Below are 22,500 nucleotides of genomic sequence, written 5' to 3'. Positions count from 1 at the left end.
TATTCATCAATTAAAATGTATAAATTTTAAAATTTATTTAGAAAATAAATAACTCATTTTAATTTTTTTTATAGAAATTGAAGCTATTTAATAATAATTGTTTTTTTTACAAGATATATAATTTAATTAAAATATTAAAGGGTAAAAAAGTAATTTTACTAAAATTTTCTCTTATTCTCTATCCTATTCCTATCCCCATCCCCTCCAACCAAACATTACTTTTGTTCCCATCCCCAATCCCCTTTTCCTATTTATATTTCCCATCCCTTCCCCATCCCCATCCCTTCCCACTTCCCCATCTCCATATTCCCATTCCTCTAACCAAACGGACCCTTTATAGTTATGCTTTTGATGATCTTACTAGCACTTTCACTTGTGTAGGACCTTCTTATCTTCTTATCTTTTGCCCTTAGCCTTTGTATTGTGGTATTCATTCATCACCTAATTCACAAAGGTTAATGTTTATGATTTTTCAAATTTTTTTAATTCTTTTTAATTGGATCATTTTTTTGTCCTTTGAATCGAAATTCTAGGAAATATTTGCTTCAATTCATTCACTTTATTTATAAAGTGAGTATAGTTATGTCATCTAGAGAAAAAAAAATGTTCAAATTAATTTACAAATGGAGTGTGTACATATATATATATATATATATATATATATATATATATATTTCAAATAGACGAGTTATGTCAGAAACATATATAAAGTACATAAACACATAATTATTTATTATATAAAAAACCCAGTACCAATAAATTAAAAAAATATTGGTAAAATAATATTTTTTTTAGTTTTAAAGATTAAAATATCATCTTGTAATTTTGATGAATGACCTACCATGAATCAATAACTTATTTCAGATCCTAATAAATAACTTAACAAATGATACTGTTTCTACAAACAAAATTTACAAAATAAGCTTTTCAACTCATCAATAACCTTTCAAGATACCTCAAAAAATAAAAATAAAATAAAATAAGACTTTATTTTTTTTAAACCTAATTTGCGCAAATAATATAAGTTATAACTTATTTCAGGCAATCCAAACAAACCCTAAGGGCAAAAGGTAACAAGATAAGTAGTAGCACCAATGCAAGTGAAAGTACTAGAGGGATCATCAAAAGCAAAGCTATAAGCATCAGGGCATACATCCTTGAACAATTTGGAATAATTAGTAGGCTTGCAAGAACTGGGACTTGCATAAGCTCCAGTGCAGCAATATTTAGCATCTCCGAAAGCATTGCAAGCACTCCTGCAAGCGATCACGGCGCCACTAGACTTACTAGTGACTTGCATTTCACTTGGGCAAACGGTGTTCACGTCCCAGGCACAGCTCGCTGGCTCGCAATCCCCACGGCCACCCACAGGTGATAGAGACATTGGTAGGTTGAAGCCATCGACGAGGCTGATGTCGTAGAAGTCTTGGCCACCATTGTTACTGAGAGTGATCTCGGCTAAGGTGGCTGGAGGTACGGAGCCGGCACCATTGCAAGGGATTGTGCCAGTTGCACAATCGGCGGTGGTGCAGGAGAATTTGCCAGTGGAATCTGTGGAGCAGAGAGTTCGTCCCCAGAAGCGGCCGGACCAGCCCGGTGGAGCTGAGAGGGTTGTGGAGAATGCCGGGGTGAGCTTGAAGCCAGTTTCAGATAACGACTGTGAGGTTGCACCGGAGAGTGTCCCAGCCCAAACTGTGTAATTGCAGTTGTTGGAGAAGGTAAAGGATGTCGGTTGTGCTTCTGCATAAATGTCAAATATATCCAATGTAGATTCATGTTGGCATAGTTTTGGACGACTAAAAATTGGTTTGCTATGAAAACGAATGAATCAAAATCACAGTTTTAGATAACAAAGATGGCATGAAAATACTCACCTTGGACAAAGAGGAGAAACAAGAGAAAGGATGAGAATGCTCTTATTCTTCTTCTTGGTTTTCCATCCATTGACATCTGAAGAAGTCCCTTTGGGAAACTTGAAGAACGCTTCTCCAACAAGCCTATAAAGAGCCAGAGGTATGAAACGGTGACACCACGTCAGATTATATCCCCTTGCAATTATAAATCACCACATCAGACTAAATAGGGTTTTTAAATGATGTGGATCACATCATCATCCACATTATTTTTTTAAAAAACTTTAAATTCAAATTGTATAAATTTTCTAAATTTTTAAAATTTTAAACCCTACCTAAAACACTAAAATCATATACCCAAATACTATAAAAACTATACCCAAAATTCTAAATCCTAAACCCTACACCCTAAGCCTGAAACCCTAAATTGTAAACCGCAAACAATTTAGGGTTTCGAGGAAGGGTTTTTAGTTGAGCATTTACAGGTTTCAATAATAAAAAAAAATTTATTATTTTTTTAAATAAAATTCTGATGTGATAATTTATGATTTGAAAAGGATAAAATCCTACGTGGTGTCACCGTTTTATTGAATCCTAATACCAAGAGCCATTGGGAGATATTTACCTGTTTATTAAATCAACAAACTGCCATATTAGTAGGTGCAATTCCAGTTCTTTCTGTTGTTATTTTGCTAACTCTATTGCCTGTGTAGTTTTCATGGCTTTATTCACATTATCTTCATTTCAACAAGAACAAACATGTATGGTATAGACTCATTGATAATGGTGTACATAAGCAAACAATAATCCTATCATGCAAATCATGATGTTAGTTTTACATAAATTTTCATGATAATGAAAAGAACTCTTGAACTTACCGGATTACTACATTACAATTGTTATATCCAGACCTTAAAAGACTTAATGAAGGAATTGATCGCCATATGGCTTTCACAATATAGAACGTAAATAAGTTCATACAAGAATGTTTACCTGGGTTTTGACATCTTATTTCAAAATAAACCAGTAAGCAAACTTCATACATAAGGTCATAAAATATAGTAAAAGACATAAAAACTCAACAGTAAAATTATGAAATTAAAAGCGCATACCTCCCTTTCAGAGCAACTTTCCCAACTCAAGTCCCTCCAGGGAATACAGCTTGAATCGGAACATTAATCAGCATCGGGAGAATGGATTTTGTTATGTCCGAAAATAACAATGACAACAAACAACCACATAAAACAAATATAATTATTAACAAGCCAATCTGTCCATGAGTATTTACCAGACAATGGGTATATCTGCAACCGTTCCCAGATCACTTCTCATGTAGGGCAAATGATTGGGCTTTGCACCTTCACTCACCTTAATATTAACGATAAGATCACAAAATCTGTGCAAGTTGAATCAACAAATACAAATCACAAGATAAAGGAACACATCCTATCAACCTTGTCCTTTGTGTTTTCAATATAAAGGAACACTACAATCAAAAATCAACATTCAACAAGCCTATTAAACTTGCTCTTTGTGATTTTCAATATAAAAGAACACTCCTCGAGCCACATTTCACCACAAATACATTTCCAATTGCCAACTAACATTCACATAATCTATTAACCTTGCCCTTTGTGTTCTCAAATATCTTTCTCTAATAATTACGATGCATCCCTTTATCCTCACTTGAAATATCATTCACTGAAATTAAATAATAAATATCAGAACAAGTATGAATAGTATACTAGAGTTTCAAGTGAGACATCCAGATGGTCATTACTCTCTCATGCTTATTTTTTGGTTGCTCACACTAAAAATACTAAAACAGATCTCAAAAGCCAGAAACTTAATTTTGATAAAGTTTTCCTTTTCATGTAAGTGCATTTAACACGCCAAATTTTAACCATCTAAGACTGTTTTCTCAATGACATCCTTAATACAGTGGAGAAGGAAACAATACATTAAAATCTGACAAGTAGTCCAAAGAGCTGACTTGTTCAACAATAAATTACTCAGAATACTACATTTAAAAAAGAAAAATGAGGCTGTATACAACAACATCATTTAAGCCAATTTCATTGCATTACAATCATAAAACATAAATATCAAAACCTTAAAATTTCTCGGTCAGCTATATAGGCCGCAGACATCTTCCTCTAAAGCCTAGAACTAGCTTCCAAAATCTCTACTTGTACAAAATACAAAATTCCCATCCCAATGGAGGGAAAGTTTATGCATAGGTTTCCAAGGAAACACCACAGTATATTCTCAAAAAAGGCCATTGGCATAAGAACAAAATGATAAACAAGTTTGGAAAAATACCTTTATGTTTCCTAAAAGGACATTAGGACCAGAAAAAACAAGTATAGGCTACACAATTTGTACAAGGTTTGCTCTCTACACCTGCATCAATGAAGAATTCGTACAAGAAAAACATGGCTATTCAACTCAATTTATTCTTCTAATGTGGTAATCTAAATACACACACACATATATATATGTATATAAGTCAGTATCAATCCCAGTTTAAGGAACAGGAACAAGTTCCTTCTTGAAATACCTGGTTACAAACCCTTGTTTATGGCATGAGGAAAACAACAATTACTATGACCATATCCAGAAACAAGAAATAAACAATATTTCTTGATAACCAACAGAAGACACAAGATGATGTGAACAACTAGATATGCACTTCAAGTAACATGAAAGGATAAGTCTGTTACACAAATAAACATCCAAGAATAACAGGGGAATCAACATGATCCAATTAGAACACAAAATGCATACATCACCAGACAAGCAGAAAGCAACATCAATAGCTATCACAAAGTCAAAATTAACATACTTGGCAACTCAACACTCACCAACTAGTTCAAATATTACTCTAAAAGTTTCATAGAAAACAAATTTGTAACAGGTTGAAATGCATGGCATAGGCTAGTACAACAATATCTAGAAAATTTCTTGATAAACATTGATAGATAAGATACAAAGCGGATATCTAAACCACTAAAACCGTGAGAAGCTCCTCAAAATTACCAACTTACCGAACAAAGCAATATCCAAATCAGGTAGAAGAGGGGCAGGTATTGATACCATCCTTGCAATCTTTCGTCAGATCATTAAAAGTCTCAATTTGCTTCTTTCCCCTCAAGAAAACCTCAGTGTCCACCTCCACCTTCATATAGCCATCAAACTCTACAGCCACTCCATTATTCAACTTCATTGTCTCTACATACCACTCACTCTTCTCATTCCACAAATCCTTGTAATCATTAAGGAAGTGCGTATTGTACTTATCCTTCAACGGGTCAAAGAATGCGGTATCAGGCTCATTGGTTGCAATGTACAGATGCCTCCCATTATCAATCTTATCACTAAGCGAAGAAAGAAGGGCATCAGGAGAGGTGTCCGCCGCAAGGTTAGGCCAGAGTTGAGTGTTCTTGGCCTTATCACCGCGGACAATGTGGACCGAATCGAAGTCCCAATTCATCCCTGACGCAATGGCAGAGACAATATCCATCAATCTCCGAGATTTCCACAGGAGATGCCATGGGCGCTGGATTACTGCCTCCGTCTCCCCTTCGCATACCCGATACCAGTAGTTATCAGGCTCAACATTGCCGAAATTTCCTCATGATCAATGTATCTTTGACATCAGCGAGCTTCATCGGAGTGACTCTGAAATCCTCAACCAGGTAAAGCCCAAGCTTGTCCTTCTTCTGCCACTGGCCCCAATCATTCCAGAACTCTTTCTGATCCAACACTGAAGCAGAATCCCTCAAATGCTCAAAATCAAAATAGAACCTGAAATCCTTCCCTTCTTCATCCTGATTCGTAGAAGTATAGGTGGAAGAGAGGCAAATGCTAAGGTCCATAACAAGGGTCCTGTTCAAATACTGTGCTTCACCGAGCGAGCAAAGAAAGCTCCATAGATAATGGTTCATGCTCTTGCACCGATCGCCACCGCCGGAATAGATGAGGTACTTCCCGCGGCTGAAGGCGGACTCAGACTCGACCTTGGGCAGCGTGTCGTTGACCGCCTCGCCGACTTCCGGCACGGACAGCTGCTGCTCCACTTTCGGTTCCTGATCTTGACTTTGTGAGGAGCTTTGCTTCTTGCGTTTCCGACGGGCGAGAACACCAGAGTGGTACTCGCCAATCTGGGTGACGGAGATGGTGCAGTTATCGTTGCGGGAGAGAACGAAGCGGCGGTAATCCTTGTAGAACGAGGCGCGCTTAGCGTCCTTAGGGCGGAACCGCCAAGCTATGTCGCAGTTGGAATCGAAGCCGGGGACAGGGACGGGTTTGCCAAAGCGGTAGAAATGGAGATCGGGGAAGCGCTCAATGGCGACACGCATGATGAGATGGTGGACATCGGGGTGGAGGCAGTCAATGGGGGCGGAGCAGTCCTCGGAAGGGATGACATCAGCGTCGGTGGGAGAGGCGTCGGCGATGGCAATGGCAATGGCGGGGGCTTCGAGAGAGGAATCTGAGGTGGAGTTAGGTTGGAGGAAATCCTCACCGGTGCGGACGGCGGAGTCGAGGTCGGAATGGAAGGTGGCATTGGAGGAGGAGGAGAGGAAGGAGGTGAGAGGGGAGGATGAAGGGTGGAGAAGAGGATCGTCGGGGTGGTAGGTGGCGGCGAGGAGAGTGAAGACGAGGACGACGAGGACGAAGAAGGCGAAGCAAAGGTTGGAGATGAGATGGAGAGCCGTGTGGCCGAGAGAGTCGGGGCGGAGGGAAGGGGTGCGGGAGAGGAGAGGGCGGAGGCCGGAGATGGGTCCGGCGCCGGAGCCGAGCATCGTCGGAGAAGGGAAGGAGATCTGGATCTGAGAGTGAGAGAGGGAATGCAAAGGAGAGGGTTTTATTAATTATTATTGAGAGTGATGATGATGGTGACCACCGACGACGACACGTTGTTTGCTTTGATTTTTGGAGTAAATATTTATTTTAATAATAATTAATAATTAATAATTGACTAAGATATTTAATAATAATAATAATAATAATAATAATAGAGGACTCATCATCTACGGACGTCTTTAGATTTAAAATATATGGATGTTCACAGTAACTATCGGATAGTATGATAGTAATTTGACGGCTCTTATAGCAGTAGAAAGCGCGTTATATAATGTTGTACAATAATTATGAACAATAAGTGTTTATATAAATAATTAATTGTCCAATTATGATCTAACGGATTAGATTTAAAACGTTTATAGATTTTAAAATTTATGGACTTATTAAGATGATCATTTTCCAATAATAATAATAATAATAATAATAATAATCAATCAAGTTTGGGTGTGTGTTTTGTTTTTACTTAGCTGTATTTTTTTGGTGTATATATATATATTATTTTTTGAGTAAATTTATTTTAATAATAATTGAGTGAGATATTAATAATAATAATAATAATAATAATAATAATAATAATAATAATCAATGAAATTTGGGAGTGTGGAATGTGTATTTAAAATATCATTTAATAATCTGGGTAGTTGAATATGATTTACTAGAAACTGTATAAAAATATATTAAGGAGTAAATAATAAATTTTATAAAATAATATTTTATATTTTATAAATTTTTTAAAATGGACAAATAAATAGGATTAAATTAAAGCTCTAAAATGAGATCAATATAAAAATTGATGCAAGATCAGGATAAGAACTGAAATAAATGAAAACTTAAATTTCAGGGATTTTTAGTGACTTAGGTGACTAGTAGTTGGTGGTACTAGTGTGTGGGTGTGGGTGTTTTAATTATTTTTATATTTTAGAAATGGATTTTATATATAAAAAAAATAGATGGAAACAAATATTTTTAAAAAGATTTAATTGCCATCAGGTCTCTACAATTATGTACTTTCTGCCTTTTTAGTCCTAATACTTTTAGGTACAATTAAATCCTCATATTTAGTCGAATTGAGTGGATTCTAGTCATCGATAATATTTTTTATGTACTGATTAAGTATTTCTGATTCTACACTGCTCATCTATCGACAAACTAGAATGATCGACTAATTAAATATGAGGGACTTTAATTATCACCAAAAAAATATCTGCAGGACTAAAATGGTAAAAATCTATGATTACGAGGGGATCGTATAGCAATTAAACCTTTTAAAAATGGGGTTCCATTATGCAAGATTAAGGGCTAATATTCCAAAGGAATCCACAATGAACACCAACATTAAGGACACAAATAATTTAAGGGACTATTAGTGACCTTTAATTTTGTTTAATTATTTTTAGTTGATCTTCTTATAAAAATAAATAATTTATAAAGATATATAAATAAAAAATCATTTATAAAAACAAATATACTTTTTTCAATGAGTATAAAAAAAATTTCTCATTTTTACATTGGCATGCAAGCAAAACACCAATTTTAAGGGATAGACATGTTATTACAAATTGATAAAAAAAAAAAAACAAAAACAAAAACAAACTTTTTACTTTTTTGCTATTTCTAATTGAAAGAGAAATAAAAGAATAGACCATTAAAAAAACCAAAAATGTGACCAAGAATTATTTCAATTCAATAATCTCAAGAAAAACTTTTACTTTTTGCTAATAAACAAATATAGGTTATCACATCAACAAAAACAATACTAAAAAACCAAAGAAAATGTCAAAAATTTTAAATATTAAATAACCACTTGCTGAGAAAATAAACAAAATTAATGTTACATGATCTTCAACTAATCTCACTAGAAACCTAGGGTTTCTTCTTTTTACCCTTTATCAGTAACTTTCACTTCCATTATCTTCACTGGAACCGTAGAGTTTCTTGTTTAACCTTTTTACCAAAAACTGTGCTTAAACTTGGTCATTTGTTCTCACTTGAAACCTTGAGTTTCTTCTTCTTTCTTTTGCTGGGGCCGTCTTTCCGGCCATCGTGCTTGGACTGCTTTAAACGAATTTCCAAAAGCTTCGCCTTTGCATCCCGGAAGGGAGCATCGGATCTCATAGACATAAGTTCCTAAGTACTCAAACAACAAAGACGAATAAACAAACAATATGATACTTCTTTGATTGCTAAAAGTTCAACGACGACCTCGCTTTACCTTTATATACTCCATTGATGCATTGTTGACGCCGATAGTGTTCTTGAATCCCTGGAGAAGGCAAGTTTATGCAGTTTGGTTAGAATAAATCTGTTCCCCTTTTGTTTCAACCTTGCCGATAAAATAGCGGGAAAAAATGAAAGCAAGAATTCAATGTTTCATTCTAGGGTTCATGCAAAGAATATTAGACATTGATCTTAAAATTCGAAAAGGTTTGTATGTTCTTAGAAGCCGGGCGTGAAATCAAAGGCCAATGCATAAACAATAGCATTACCATAGCTTTCTTTGGAAGAATGTCCTTTAGAACAGTCAATGTGTGTTTTGCGGAAGGCGTGGCGGTCAACTGATTATGATGTGTTTGAAGAAGAATGGCATTGACCTTGCACACAAGCTCAACCTGGGAACGGAAACATAATCAATTGAAGATAACAAAATTGAGCTATAATAAACTGGTAAGATAAAGTTCAAATTACATGTAAAACATTATAAAGAATATATGTGATTGTTAGTAGTACCTTGTCAGATCTGGTAGCCCAATCCTTCATGTACGATAAAAGCTTCAATGCGTCCGTGAATGGTAAAGACTGCACAAGTAGTTATAGGGTCATTCAGTTTCAAAAGCATGTCCAAGCAGACTAATGTCGAAAAGACTAACAAAAATGGAGCATCACAAACACCCACTCATTGTGTGTTCTTAACAACAGAAGAAAATTAATCAACTTACTGTTTGGCTGGTAAAATGATGATGTAAGAATCACCTTCAGCATGCCAAAAAATTAACATCAGGCATAAACATGTTGTGAGGTTCAATCTAGTGAAGCATGAGAGTCTTCTAAGGATAATTTGTGAAATTCTGGAAAGAAGTCAATTAAACCGTGCAGCAAATTTATGCTTGAGACTTCGATTTATAAAGCCTCATGAATTATTAGAATCAATACATGTTATTGTAACGAAAACATTTATGTCAGGACTCTGTGATTATTTCTTTACAAATCCACAAAAACTAGAAGTGCAATTATACCTATTTGGCTGGCACGAAAGCAAGCTGACAACAACCACTGCATCATCAGGCAACTAGACAAATGGCCTAAAACTAAAGTGTGCATATTATGATAGAGTAATACAAACCAGCAGAGTCTGCTCCAAATCATTGGTGTGAACCGAGGAGATCGCATTGATAACATAATCAGATGGTGAGAGCCCCCGCATCATTATATTTGGCTGAAACTGAGAAGTTGCTCCATTTTTTACATCCTCCTAAGAAGTTAAATTAAAGAAAAAAATAAGATAGAATGTCTAGTATTAACAAGCGTAAGCATAGACCCACATAAATACACTTCACTGCATTTGTATGCAATCAAATATAACGCAGCATACTTGAATAATATATAATGGTCATAGGTCATAGATTTCAGAAATGAAGCAGAGAAAAGTTGTCGCAATACCAGTACCTCTACAAAAGATTTATGAAATAATGTTTACCAGTACCTTAAAAGAAACAGGAAGTCCAGTAGTAACTATTTGGACTCTGCCAATTGACATGTTCAATTAAAAAATGAAGAAGAGATGATATAATCTCACTATAATAGCAGGATCTAGTAACAGATAGTCTTACTTCTATTGTCACACCTTTACAGGCATGGCAAAATAATGGCTCAAGTTCACACAGCAGTGAAGAATAAATGAATAAGTGGATAACAACATAAATGCATGAGAAAAGGAAATGAGAAGATCAACCATACCTTGTGTTGCTCGATACGTTTTAGTTCTTCTTCAGCTATGTCTATTGCCTCAAGAATTGAATCTGCTGCAGTAAGAGTTTCTTGAGTCTTCTTTCCAGGCAGACCAACAGATCCCTCCTCGGGAAGATCCTCTCTTGGTGCGTACCTATCATTTGAATAGTCCATATCAGATTCAAACATTTGCTCCAGCCGTTTCTCTCTTTCTTCCTGCAGAACAATAATATTGCAAACAGAACTTAAACTTGGTCAGTGAATAGAACCACCTTGAAAGAGCTCATCTTAATTAAGAAGAAAAGAAAAGCTTTTGAGTGGAAACAAAGCAGCAGATTGAAGGCATGGTACCTCAATAAAAAAGGGCTCTTCAGTGCGATCCCAGCGGCGAATGGATCGATCATGTGATCCTGTAACAATAAAATCACCACGATTGCTGATAGCAAGACACCACACTTCAGCATGATGCCCCTCAAGAGTGAGAAGTAACTCAAACTTGTCAGCATCCCAATATTTCACAAGGCGATCTTTCCCCACACTGAACACATAATGCGTATTGTGGACAAACTGGACAGCCATGACACTGCAATAAAAGACTAACACATGAGCTGCATAAAATGGCTCTTGATAACATTACAGAATTTAAAAGCAATTAAAATTAACAGGATACAATTTAAAAGCTACCTGTCATTATGAGCAAAAATAGATTTATGGCAATCACCAAAATCCAATCCCCAAATCTTCATATTTTTGTCTGCAGAACCACTAACTATCAGAGCTCCATCGGAAGATATATCAGTACAAAGCACAGGAAGCTTGTGGCCATACAAAGAAAGAAAAAATTTCAAGGTGTCCATGAAGAAAACCTGTAGAAGTGCATAAATATCTGTCAGTAGATATATGGTAAGCAATACTAAGAGCATAAATACATTACATTGCTATTAAAAAGTATTACCTGGAGCTGCAGTAACTAACAAGATAGAACCAACAGAAATGTTTCTGTACATTAAGACTCAGGAAACATGCGAAACACTAAGATTGCATCAATACTTAAAATAAGAATAATTGGATAGTTTACTCAGCATGAAACTTATTACACTATGACAGGAAACATAGGAAAATAATCTGTATTCTTCCAATGCTTTAGAAACAATTTATGTTACACTAAAAAATCCAACTTGTAAGCCGCATGACCAAAAACATTATGGCAGTGTAAATGTCCAGGAGCCTCACAGCATCACTTCAATAATTAAGCTCTCCTCCACATCAAAAGGGCAAGATCAGATGTTTCGAAATATGAGTACAAAGCAATTGACATAAATATAAATCAATAATAAGCCTAGATTTGTCAATGAAACATAATAATGAGAAGCCTTTCACACATTGCCATCAAGTGCATTGGCTCAGTGGACATGTCTTGCATGCACAGAACTCATCATGGTCCATAATCAAGGATGTGCTGGCTTTTTTTGGTGGATAATGCACACGTTGTTATGAAGCATGCATTGGCAATGCCTTTTTGCAATTCATTATCAATCCCACAAAACAGATAACCATGTGAATAAAACTTAAACCCTTGAAAACTACTGCTAACACTTCAAAAATAAATCAATTTAGTGTTAACGCTTTTGATTGATGATAAACATCACCGGTGTTGAATCTGATTTGTTGAATCTAATTCCTACAGCCTTAAGCCTATCTATATTATTCCCATTAGCCCATTCAAGATTTGATTTTTGCCACATAGAGAACCAAAGAAAGGCTCTGAGTATCGACAGACATCATACCACCTTATTTTATTATTATGGTGCCATTGATAATTAGGGTCTAAATTTTGCAACTAAAAGATCAAGACTCTCCTATACATTTATATTGTTCATTTTTGCCAAGGATCGCAGTTCGATATGTTTTTCTAAACTATTAGCATAAGTTGCACATCTAAAAAGGCAAGCTTTTCAGATTGACCATTTATCATTGCTTCATCCTAAATAAGAACATCTGTTAATCCATCTGTCCCCAAAAGCGCCACCATGCAAATTATCAAACAACCAACAGTCAATCTTCCAGTGATCACATTTAAGAAGATAAACGAGAAATACTTAAGATAAAATAGGATCATATATTCACAAGTTGCAGGAATACATCACAAAAGACAATGGAAAAATGTTTCCAATCTCGCAAATACATATATCCAACAAAGTATAAAAAGAAAAAAAAAAGCCAATATGCACAAATATTTGTTATAATAACTGATGGTCAGAAAAATAGAAGCAACCACAGAATTAAACAAACCTTGATTGTGCAATCCAGTAGTGCAACTGCAACATACTTGCCATCAGGGCTGAGAGATATTGCAAGAACATCATCATTCATTTTTAAAGTTCTCGTATTTGCAACAGTCAGTTGTTTAGAGTCCTAAAAAAACATATATAAACTCATGTTAGGTAAGTCCAGTTAACAATATCAAAAGATGAGGATAAAACTGTGAAATTAAGGCTGCTCTTTTAAGTTTTAAGTTTTAACCCAATCTGTGTTCCTCGTAATTTATAACACAACTGATTTTGGCTAAATAAATGAAAATTTTTAACCAAATAAATAAAAAATTAAGATTTTATTAGTAATGGAAAGGAGAGAAGGACAACCTCCAATAACTGATACTCCCAGAACTTAACATCATGGTCAGCACTGCCAGTGACAAACCCACTCCCATCAGGACAATTTACAACGGATCGAACAGCACCAGCATGAGCTTCTACCATTTCTATGCAGGTCCCACTTCCTACGTCAATAACTTCTAAGGTACCATTCTTTGTTCCAACAAGTGCATGCCGGTTTGTAGGTACAAAGGCACTGCACAAACCATACCCAGAATCAACAGTACGAAGGCAAGAACCAGTACTTGGATTCCAAATCTTTACAGCATTGTGGCTAGTTGACATCAAAAGGGTATTGTCAGAGCTTAGAGATAAACTCCTGATATCAGACCGGTGCCCATGGAGCTCAATCGCATGGGTTTTAGTAATCTTGCTATCATCAACTAGATGAGTTTCCAACATGTTATTGTTCAAAGAGAGTGATAGAGTGGCAAGGCTACCTTTACTTGTAACAGGACAAAAAGCAATTGAGGAAATTTTCTTGCTTGCCCTTAAAATATGAAGGAGTTTAAAGACATCAGACACTATAACAACAAGCTGTTGGGTCTCCGCGTTTCCATTTGTATTCTCATCAGTTTCTGCTTTGGCCACAACCTTTTCTTTCTTTCTTCGAATCCTCCTTTTAGCCTTGTGCTTAGCTTCAGCATCACTTTAAAACTCGGTATACCTCCACTGTCTTCCCCGCAACCTGGCATGCAAGAAGACTGCCAGTTTTATTAAACCTCACAGTTGCTACCCGGTCTTCACTCTTCCTTTGAATCTCTCCAAACTGCTTCAGAACGTCCCATTTATTCGAATCCTCACCCACTTCAGCATCAAGCTTAATCTGGTAAAAATGGAGTTCCTTGTCCGCTGATCCAATAACCAAATACCTCTCTTCTGGATCAACATCCAGTGACCAAATCTCACTGTTCTGTCCACTTACTATCTGCATACAATGTTGGGTATCAAGATCCCAGACTCTTGCAAACTTGTCCTTTGAGCAACTCACCAGTTTCTTTCCCGAATCCAAGAAGACGAGATCTGTGACCTAAAAGAAGTAGATATCACTCAAATTATTTAAAAAACTTAAAAAATTAAAACAGAGAGTGAAACTTTGGGTGGATGATGATTAAAACAAGCAAATGTACATCTCCAGAACTCTAAAACTAAGCTCAAAACTAAGTGATAAGTTTAGCTCCTGATGTATACAAGACAAACAATCAATAAAAAAAAAAATCAATTTTTCCCCCAATGAACAAACAACAAAGATTAGATGAATGCAAAGAAACAAAGAATTCTGAAAAGGATGATGAAAATTTTCTTCATCTCCTAAATCCAAGCAATAATTCTGTAGATAATTTAAAAAGAACGAAATTCAAGAGAAATAAAAGCAACAATACCTGATCGCGATGCCCTTGAAGCCGAAAAAGCCCAGCCTCCGAAACAGCATCCCACAAAATAATATCACAATCCTTGCTCCCAGACGCAAGCATCGATCCCTGCTTATTAAACCTAAGCGCAGTGACCGCCGATCTATGTCCATTGAGCGTGGCAACACAACATCCCTCCGCTACGTCCCATAGTCTGACACTACCATCAGCGTGGCCGGTCGCAATGGAGCCGGAGGAGGAGGCGGCAATGGAGGTGACAGCAAGGGAGTGTGAAGGGCGAGGAGAGGATGAGAGGAGCTTGGAGAGGATGCCCTGGCGATAGTTCCAGATCGCAAGGGAATCAAGAGCCGCGGAGAGGAGGAAGGAGCCGGTGGAATCGTAGGGTGATGTTGGACTCCGTGGAGGTGATCACTCCGAAGGCGAGGGCCGGCTCGTAGCGGAGGTAGGCCTTCACCATCTCCGGCGATGAGGAGCCGGCGACGGCGGAGAAAGGCGGGGTTTTTGGACGCGGGACGAGGTTTTAGGGTTTAAGGCTTCGAGCACTCGGAATATGGACATGTTCTTATGTTTTGTTTCTGTTTTTGGTTTTTAAATATCAAAATAGTCCCTTATATTTTGCGTTTTCTGCAATTTTAAAGCCCATATAATATAAAATCAGCTCTTTTGGTCTTCATATTTGCATATTTTTATTCTTTAGCTGTAAAATCTGCTTTTTTTAGTCCTCGCATTTGTATATTTTTGGCTTTTTTGTCCCTCCAGTTCATTAGCTGGAAGGACCAAAAAGGCAATCCATCAATTAGAATGATCAAAAGGAGAAATGTGCAAATACGAGGGAAAAAAGACGGATTTTATATTAAAAGAGACTAGTGATGTCAAGCAGCGTACGTGCCCGGCTACCAGACGAGTTGAGTCGTGCTTGACCCAAGCACGGTCTTTGGGAGTAAAAAAACTTTATGGGTTTATGGACAAGATGAGGATTTTTCTGTAGATGATGACTAGGAGAGATGATGACTAGGAGAAGGGAGAGCAAATGATCGGATCCACATTATCAAGTAATTCTATTATGTCTAAATATCATTATTGTACTCAATTTTTCAAACTCTCAATTTTTAATATAACTGTTTAATGTATTATCACTCATGTGTTTTTTTTTTAAATAAAAATATAAACAAAGCACATGTCAAAGACGAATATAAACTCCACAACATCTATACTCTCATTCTGTGCTAGGTTAAGTTACATCTCTTTAATTATACAATCATAGAAACACTCTATACAGAGACCTAACGGCAACAGACCTATTAGTAATTAACTATCACTTGTTTATTGTGTCGGTTTTTAAATTTATCTAACATTTAAAATTAAAAAATTATTAAAAATATTTCTATGTTTAGCCTTTTTCCCTTTTATCTCGTTTTCTTCCGGTTCCAGATAAAAAAATAATTAAAAATATTTTTTTTATAAAATGAATAAATCATGACTTTATTAAAATTTAAAAAAAAAACAAAAGAAATTTTATTCTAAATATCCTACCCAAATATAAATTTATACCTTGCTCTTAAAATCATTATTCTTATTGGTTCAACTAAACCGGTTGGGTTCAACCATGAACCCAACACTCGGGTCCAGCAACGAACCCTCTAGCAAACCTCCAACGGATACATAACACCCCGCCACTTCAGACCGTTCCACAACGTTTTCAAATTTCAAATACCCCCTTCTAAAATAAACTATTTACATTTTTATTATTTTTTAAAATTCAAAAAATCCCTCCTTTTTTCCCATTCTACCCCTTTTCCCCCTTTTATATCACCCCAAGCCCAAATCCAAAACCCTCATCTCTCTCCCCCTCTCTTCCTCTCCGGCGATCTCTCCGTCTCCTTCTCCGGCTCCGGCATTGCATCATCACCGGCAAGTTCCCTAGATTTTCCGAAGATTTTGGGTTGTTTTTTGGTTCGATTTGGGTAGGGATTCATTTGATCTCTTTGTTGCGTTTCATCTCGCAGAGAAATCTAGATCGGCGACAAGGAAATGGGTCAGATCCAGTACTCCGAGAAGTATTTCGACGATACCTACGAATATCGGTCTCCGATCTTCATTCCAATCCCTAATCTAACAAAAACCCTAGCGATTTACCTTTTTTTTTTCTTGATTATGGATGCCTTTTTGCTTCGCAGGCATGTCGTGCTCCCGCCGGAGGTCGCCAAGATGCTTCCCAAGAACCGTCTCCTCTCCGAGGTAATCAACCAAACCCTTCTCAATCTCTTCCTCTTTTTCCCAATTTTTTCTCTCGATTGATTGAATGAAGGATTGATTGATTGATAGAACGAGTGGAGAGCAATTGGAGTTCAGCAAAGCAGAGGGTGGGTTCACTACGCGATCCACCGACCGGAGCCACACATCATGCTTTTCCGGCGACCTCTGAACTATCAACAACAGCAAGAGAACCCAACCGCCACCGCTGCCGCCGCGGCGCACCAAGCTATCGCTAAGTGATCTCCCTCGCCGCCGGCGAGGTTCTACAAATCTAGGGTTTCAAATCTCTTGTTCCTCTTCTTCGATCTTTTTCTCTCTTTTGGGTTTTTCTTTGATCTGATGTTTGATGTGATCTCTTGATGAGATGTAGTGATGGTCCTGTAAACAGGAATATATGACTCTATATTTTTCATATTTTCAAAACTCTTTAATTTTTGCCAATGGGTGATATTTTTATGTGATGATTGTGGTTCTCATTCCGAGATATAGAATTTTTTTATTTATATTTATATATATTTTTCTGAAATTCAGAAAGAGTGGGAAATAATGCTTTATGATTTTTTACCTTTTTCTTTTTTAAAAATTTTAAATGTTTTTAGATTGATTGGGAAATAATTTGTTTTTTGTTTCATTTATTATGTTCATTTGGATGGAAACATGATTTTTTTAAAAAAAAATAAAGGGACAAGATGTTGTAGTTGAATTAGAAGAATTTTATATTTATATTTATTATTCACTATTTTTTTAATAAAATTGGATAAAAAGCGGAAATTTTGATTGTTTTATTTTGGAGTGTAAGTTAAATAATTAGTAAATTAAAAAATGCTTCCCATTATTTATAAAAGAAGACTTTTAATTTTAAAATGATTAATTCTAAGTAATATTGAATAAAATACTATTATTATTTATGCCGGAAATGATTTAAATAAATATATTTGTTTTTTTCAAATATCAAAATGGTTGAATTAATATTGATTGAAATATTATTGTTTTTGTTTATTTTATTTTAAAAAGGTGTTTTATAAAAATTTTCATCACGCAAGTGGGAATTGTATGGTTATTTTTTTTAAATATTGTATTTTTTTTAATTATATACAAAAATAAGTATTTTTTAGATTAATTATCGAAATCTATGAAAATCTCAATTCGATGTACTTTGCAGTAGTCTTTTTCGATACTGAGTTATATTTAAATTTTTTTAATTTTTATAATAGTTTTTTTATTTGAAATTTTACATTTCTAACCTTACAAATTTTTTTAAATTAATTTTTTTCACAACTCTATTTAAATTTTTACTAATGGTTTTTTTATATAATATTTTTACATTTTAGTCCTTTATAATTTTTTTAAATTAATTTTTTTCTCACAGTCCTATTTAAAATTTACAATAGATTTTTTTAATATAATATTTTACATTTAAATCCATATATATTTTTTTAATTTAAATTTTTCTAACATATATCATTTGTAATAAAAAAAAAGAAATCATACTCTATACGGATGAAAATGATAATATATATTATAAAAAGATTACGACAATCACATATTACTGAACGCATCTACTTGGACTAGGTGCGTTGGGACAATTTCGACGACTATGATAATCGAAATAGAGTTTGTGAGAAAAAAAATTTTTAATTTAAAAAAATTGTAAGAACTAAAAACGTAAAATATTATATAAAAAGCCATTGTAAAAATTTAAATAAAGTTGTGAAAAAAATTAATTTAAAAAATTTGTAAGGTTGTAAATGTAAAATTTCATATAAAAACTATTATAAAATTAAAAAGAAAAATTTAAATATATCCCATGTGCAAAAAAGTACCATGCAAGTACATTGCATGGTACTTTTTGCGCATTTTGGTAATTAATCTAAAAGATATTTATTTTGGTATATAATTAAAAAAATTGCAATATTTAAAAAAAAAGCCCGAATTGTATCCATGCCCGACAAATTTTTATAATGTATGCATTTTTTATAATAAAGTATAATATAGTATAGAATGTAATAAGCTAATTAATATAAATAACTAAAAATTTGAAACTAAATTAATAGATAAAATTAAAATAGATAATTTATTGTTGTTATTAAAAATGCACGCGGCATCGTTTGTTATAAGCTGATATCGTTTAGTTTCAGAATATTTTTTGATTTTTATTTATCAGAAGTACAATGTTTTCTGACCAAAAAAAAATGACACATGTCAGATTGTAATAGGTCAAATCAAGTTTTGGAACCCGCAATATAAACTCGCTTGTATATAAGTAGCAAGAAGAGCTCATAACCATTTATCTGTTTTATTAAAAAATGTTGTGCAATTTTAATATAAAAATTTTTCATTAAAAAATTGTTTTTCTCATCAACCATACAGCTATTAGGTATAATACCTGAATTAGTTTCTCTACTTTTTCTCTTTCTTTTCTTTTGGTCTCTCAACTCAAAAATGCTCTCAAGTAGTCTCTCTACTTTTGAAAATGATTCTATTTAATCCTTCCAGGTTAATTATTTTGCCGTATTTTCAAGAATAGAGATTTGATGAGAAGAGATTAAGAGTAAAAGGACTAAATTGGGTCATTTTTGAAAGTATAGGGATTAGTGAGGCGTATTTTTGAGTAGAGGGATTATAAGAGAAAGTAATAGAATGGACCAATTCGGATATTATAATTTATATCAAGTTATTAAAATTAGAAGGACTAAATGCTGAGAATAAAAATTCACAAGGACTTATAAGCAATTTAATCTTTCAATTTTTATTCTCCTTCGTTTGTGAGCACTGCTCTCTGCTCGTCGCATCTCGTCGCCGATCTATCACTCGTCGCATTCTCTCCACTCTTTGTGGTTCCTGCTCTTTAGGTACGTGCTCTCCTTCGGATTCTTGCATTTGTTTTACGGATTAAATAGTTTTCAATGATCTTTTTTGGAAAAAGAAAAAATTTAGGGTTTAGGGTTGTTTGTATCGCTTAATCCAGCTCCAGAAACGAGTTATTTTTGGTGCAATTTGTGAAAAATTATAGTTTTTCTGTGATCTTTTACTCAAAATTTATAATCAAGTTCCAATTTGATTTGTAATTCATCCAAAATTGGTCTGTGGACCGAAAAGATTTTTGTGATGCAATTTTTTTGTCAAATTTATGATCAAGATCGGATTTTGATTTCATATTTTTTGAAAATGGATTGATTCTATGTTGTTACTTGCAGTGATGGTTTGATGCATTTGGATGCTCAGATTCTGATGTTTTAGTTGGGAATAAGAGAATGTGTTGATTTCTTGTTCATCCAAAATGAGTTTTCCATGTTATTACTCGTAATTATTTCTTGTTCATCCGAAATAGTTTGTGAACTGGATTCTGTGTTGTTTCTTTCATGGAAAGTAGTTTATGATGGTTTAGTGCCCATTTGAAGCCCAGAATGCTATGAATTGGATTGACTGAATGCTTTACTTGGGGATTATGGAATGGTTTGATTTGTTTTCCTGCAAGTAAAAGCTTTATCATTGAAGATGATTTATATTTGACATAGCATGTATTTAGGTTTGGAGTTTAAAAGATACAATAAATCTCATTCTCTTATTAGCATCTCAAAGTTTAGAGACAAGTTTGTTTTTCCAAGTGCTTCCTTCGTACTTAGTCGTAATGCTTAGTAATGCGGAATGAGTTCATGGTTCATTTTGCTTTTTGTTCATCTTTTGTCTTTCAAGACTTCAACAATTAATCCTTGTCGAGGATAGATCTTCCGTGATGCATATACTCACCATTACTACTACATGCATTGTTCTGTAGTACTGTGAATGCAATCAATTGTTTGTGTTGATCTTTTGTGTCAGCTATTTTGTTATAAAATATCGGCGTTGCTTCATTCAATCTTACAATGATATTAATCATATACTGCTACAAAGCAATCAGTTTCTTTCAGAATAACATTCCTCACGACGCAATTTAGGAAAATTCAAAAATATTTTTCCCATATTTGTGGCTTGTTTGTTTACATTGGTCATGTAATTCTTCTTCTACTACTGCCTTTAACAGTTCTCTTTACCTTAGATGTCACGAGTACGCAATATCGCACTTGCAACAGGCCTATTAGCATTCGCCGGTGCCGGCTTATCATTTCCCTTCTTCTTTGTGTAAGTAATCCACATGAACTTCTCGCACATCATATCATCTATTGTTTATTAAACTTTTGTGTTATTTGTGTTTCTCTGTAGGACATCAAAGAACAAACCAGTAATTGATTCCTCAAAGCCTCTTCCGCCTCAAGCAACATTTCGAGGGCCCTATATCAACACTGGATCCCGCGATATAGGTCCCGATCCTACTAACTACCCTAAATTATGATACATACTATTTGAGTAGCCGTATTACTATTAGATCGATTTAAATGCGTTTTCGTGTACTTGTAAACCGAAATTTGTGCATCAATATGCATAGTCAGTCTTTGAATGTATGTATTTGTTTACTGATTTTGCAACAAAGAGTCTCACGTCTGTGTTTACTCTTGATCATTTAGTTTGTTCTTCATGATTTTTTGGAATTGGGAGTTCATTTGTTTGAAGACAAAGTTGTTTGACAGGATTAGATCATACTGAAAATGCATACTTTCGTAGATGCTTTTACAAAAAATAATAATTGTATATGTCTATGTACTTTATAAAGTACAGGTATACACATCTGTTGCTAAAAATGAAATTTTGAAAATAATATTTTATGTATATATTATATATGAGAATTCATCAACTACCGAACTTTTATGTCAAAAAAAAAATTAGAAAAGAGAGAGATGGACACAATCTGGTATAGCACCAGTAATCTAAATAGTAATCAAAGCATGCACTAGTAGGAATTGTGGGCGTTTGTTATTGATTGAGTTATGGTTCAGGTGAAAGTAATGTATGTATTTTGCACTGTTTATAGTGTCGTGCATCCCATCTGAAATCATCGTTGATTGAATTGAATTCTATGGACGTTCGTAGGAGAGCGGCTTCATTATATATTATCTTAGAATCAACAATTCGAAGTGCTTTTCTTGCGAATTCTTAATAAACCAGCGTTTATATATAAATGTAGGGGATTTGTTCGGGAAGTAATAAGCCTCTTTAACATCTTTTCATCTGCAAAGAATTCTCGACTTTATATTTGAACATAAATAATTTAAAAAAAAGCCACACATGATATTTTCATTGGTTGATTATGACATAGATGGTCAACACGTGTCCTTTTCATGCCTTGTGTGTATCTCTAGCGTGCTTCACAAATGTCTTGGTGCTTCCTTTCACGCCAAGTTTCTCAGTTTATGTGAGAGTCTGGCTCCATGATCTTCACTAATTTTTATCTTATACCAAAAAGAATAAATATATTGAAAAAAGAAAGAAAATTTTGTATATGCCCATAGAACATTAATTTTTAACATATTATTCAAAGTGTATTAAAAAAATAAAAAAATTTCACTATTCCAAATTTTAATTTAATTAATACTAATTAAAATTTAAAAATGATTCCTTGGTTCAGTGAATTCACACTTTTATTGTACTTACTCCCCATACATACATATATATATA

The 22,500-nt window shown here is 34.6% G+C and overlaps 4 protein-coding genes across 4 annotated transcripts; 1 reads left to right on the top strand and 3 right to left on the bottom strand.

Moving 5' to 3' along the window:
• Positions 1 to 970: 970 nt before the first annotated feature.
• LOC120275451 (thaumatin-like protein 1b) lies at positions 971 to 4,478 on the bottom strand. The gene is made up of 2 exons (XM_039282027.1): positions 1,875 to 4,478; positions 971 to 1,740 (listed from the first exon to the last, which is right to left on the bottom strand). Exons 1-2 carry the CDS (start codon positions 1,948 to 1,950, stop codon positions 1,058 to 1,060), a joined length of 759 nt encoding a protein of 252 aa, XP_039137961.1. The 5' UTR covers positions 1,951 to 4,478; the 3' UTR covers positions 971 to 1,057.
• Positions 4,479 to 4,651: 173 nt separating this feature from the next.
• On the bottom strand, positions 4,652 to 6,732 carry LOC120275450. Its single transcript, XM_039282026.1, is given in 2 exon segments — positions 4,652 to 5,481; positions 5,483 to 6,732. Coding segments are annotated over 2 exon segments (1,737 nt in total). The 5' UTR covers positions 6,659 to 6,732; the 3' UTR covers positions 4,652 to 4,920.
• A 1,674-nt stretch (positions 6,733 to 8,406) lies between these two features.
• On the bottom strand, positions 8,407 to 15,416 carry LOC120275520 (WD repeat-containing protein 3). The gene is given in 13 exon segments (XM_039282130.1): positions 8,407 to 8,846; positions 8,932 to 8,982; positions 9,206 to 9,328; positions 9,447 to 9,515; positions 10,060 to 10,188; positions 10,674 to 10,880; positions 11,016 to 11,247; positions 11,349 to 11,530; positions 12,957 to 13,079; positions 13,307 to 13,969; positions 13,971 to 14,348; positions 14,701 to 15,072; positions 15,074 to 15,416. Coding segments are annotated over 13 exon segments (2,757 nt in total). The 5' UTR covers positions 15,149 to 15,416; the 3' UTR covers positions 8,407 to 8,693.
• Positions 15,417 to 16,462: 1,046 nt separating this feature from the next.
• Positions 16,463 to 17,361, top strand: LOC120275863 (cyclin-dependent kinases regulatory subunit 1). Its single transcript, XM_039282585.1, has 4 exons — positions 16,463 to 16,602; positions 16,698 to 16,775; positions 16,869 to 16,929; positions 17,017 to 17,361. Exons 2-4 carry the CDS (start codon positions 16,723 to 16,725, stop codon positions 17,185 to 17,187), a joined length of 285 nt encoding a protein of 94 aa, XP_039138519.1. The 5' UTR covers positions 16,463 to 16,602; positions 16,698 to 16,722; the 3' UTR covers positions 17,188 to 17,361.
• Positions 17,362 to 22,500: the final 5,139 nt, after the last annotated feature.

The sequence above is a fragment of the Dioscorea cayenensis genome, chromosome 14, assembly GCF_009730915.1.
Source record: "Dioscorea cayenensis subsp. rotundata cultivar TDr96_F1 chromosome 14, TDr96_F1_v2_PseudoChromosome.rev07_lg8_w22 25.fasta, whole genome shotgun sequence".
Lineage (NCBI taxonomy): Eukaryota > Viridiplantae > Streptophyta > Magnoliopsida > Dioscoreales > Dioscoreaceae > Dioscorea > Dioscorea cayenensis.
The sequence above is the reverse complement of the archived record's forward strand: the minus strand, read 5'-3'. Positions and strand labels throughout refer to the sequence as shown.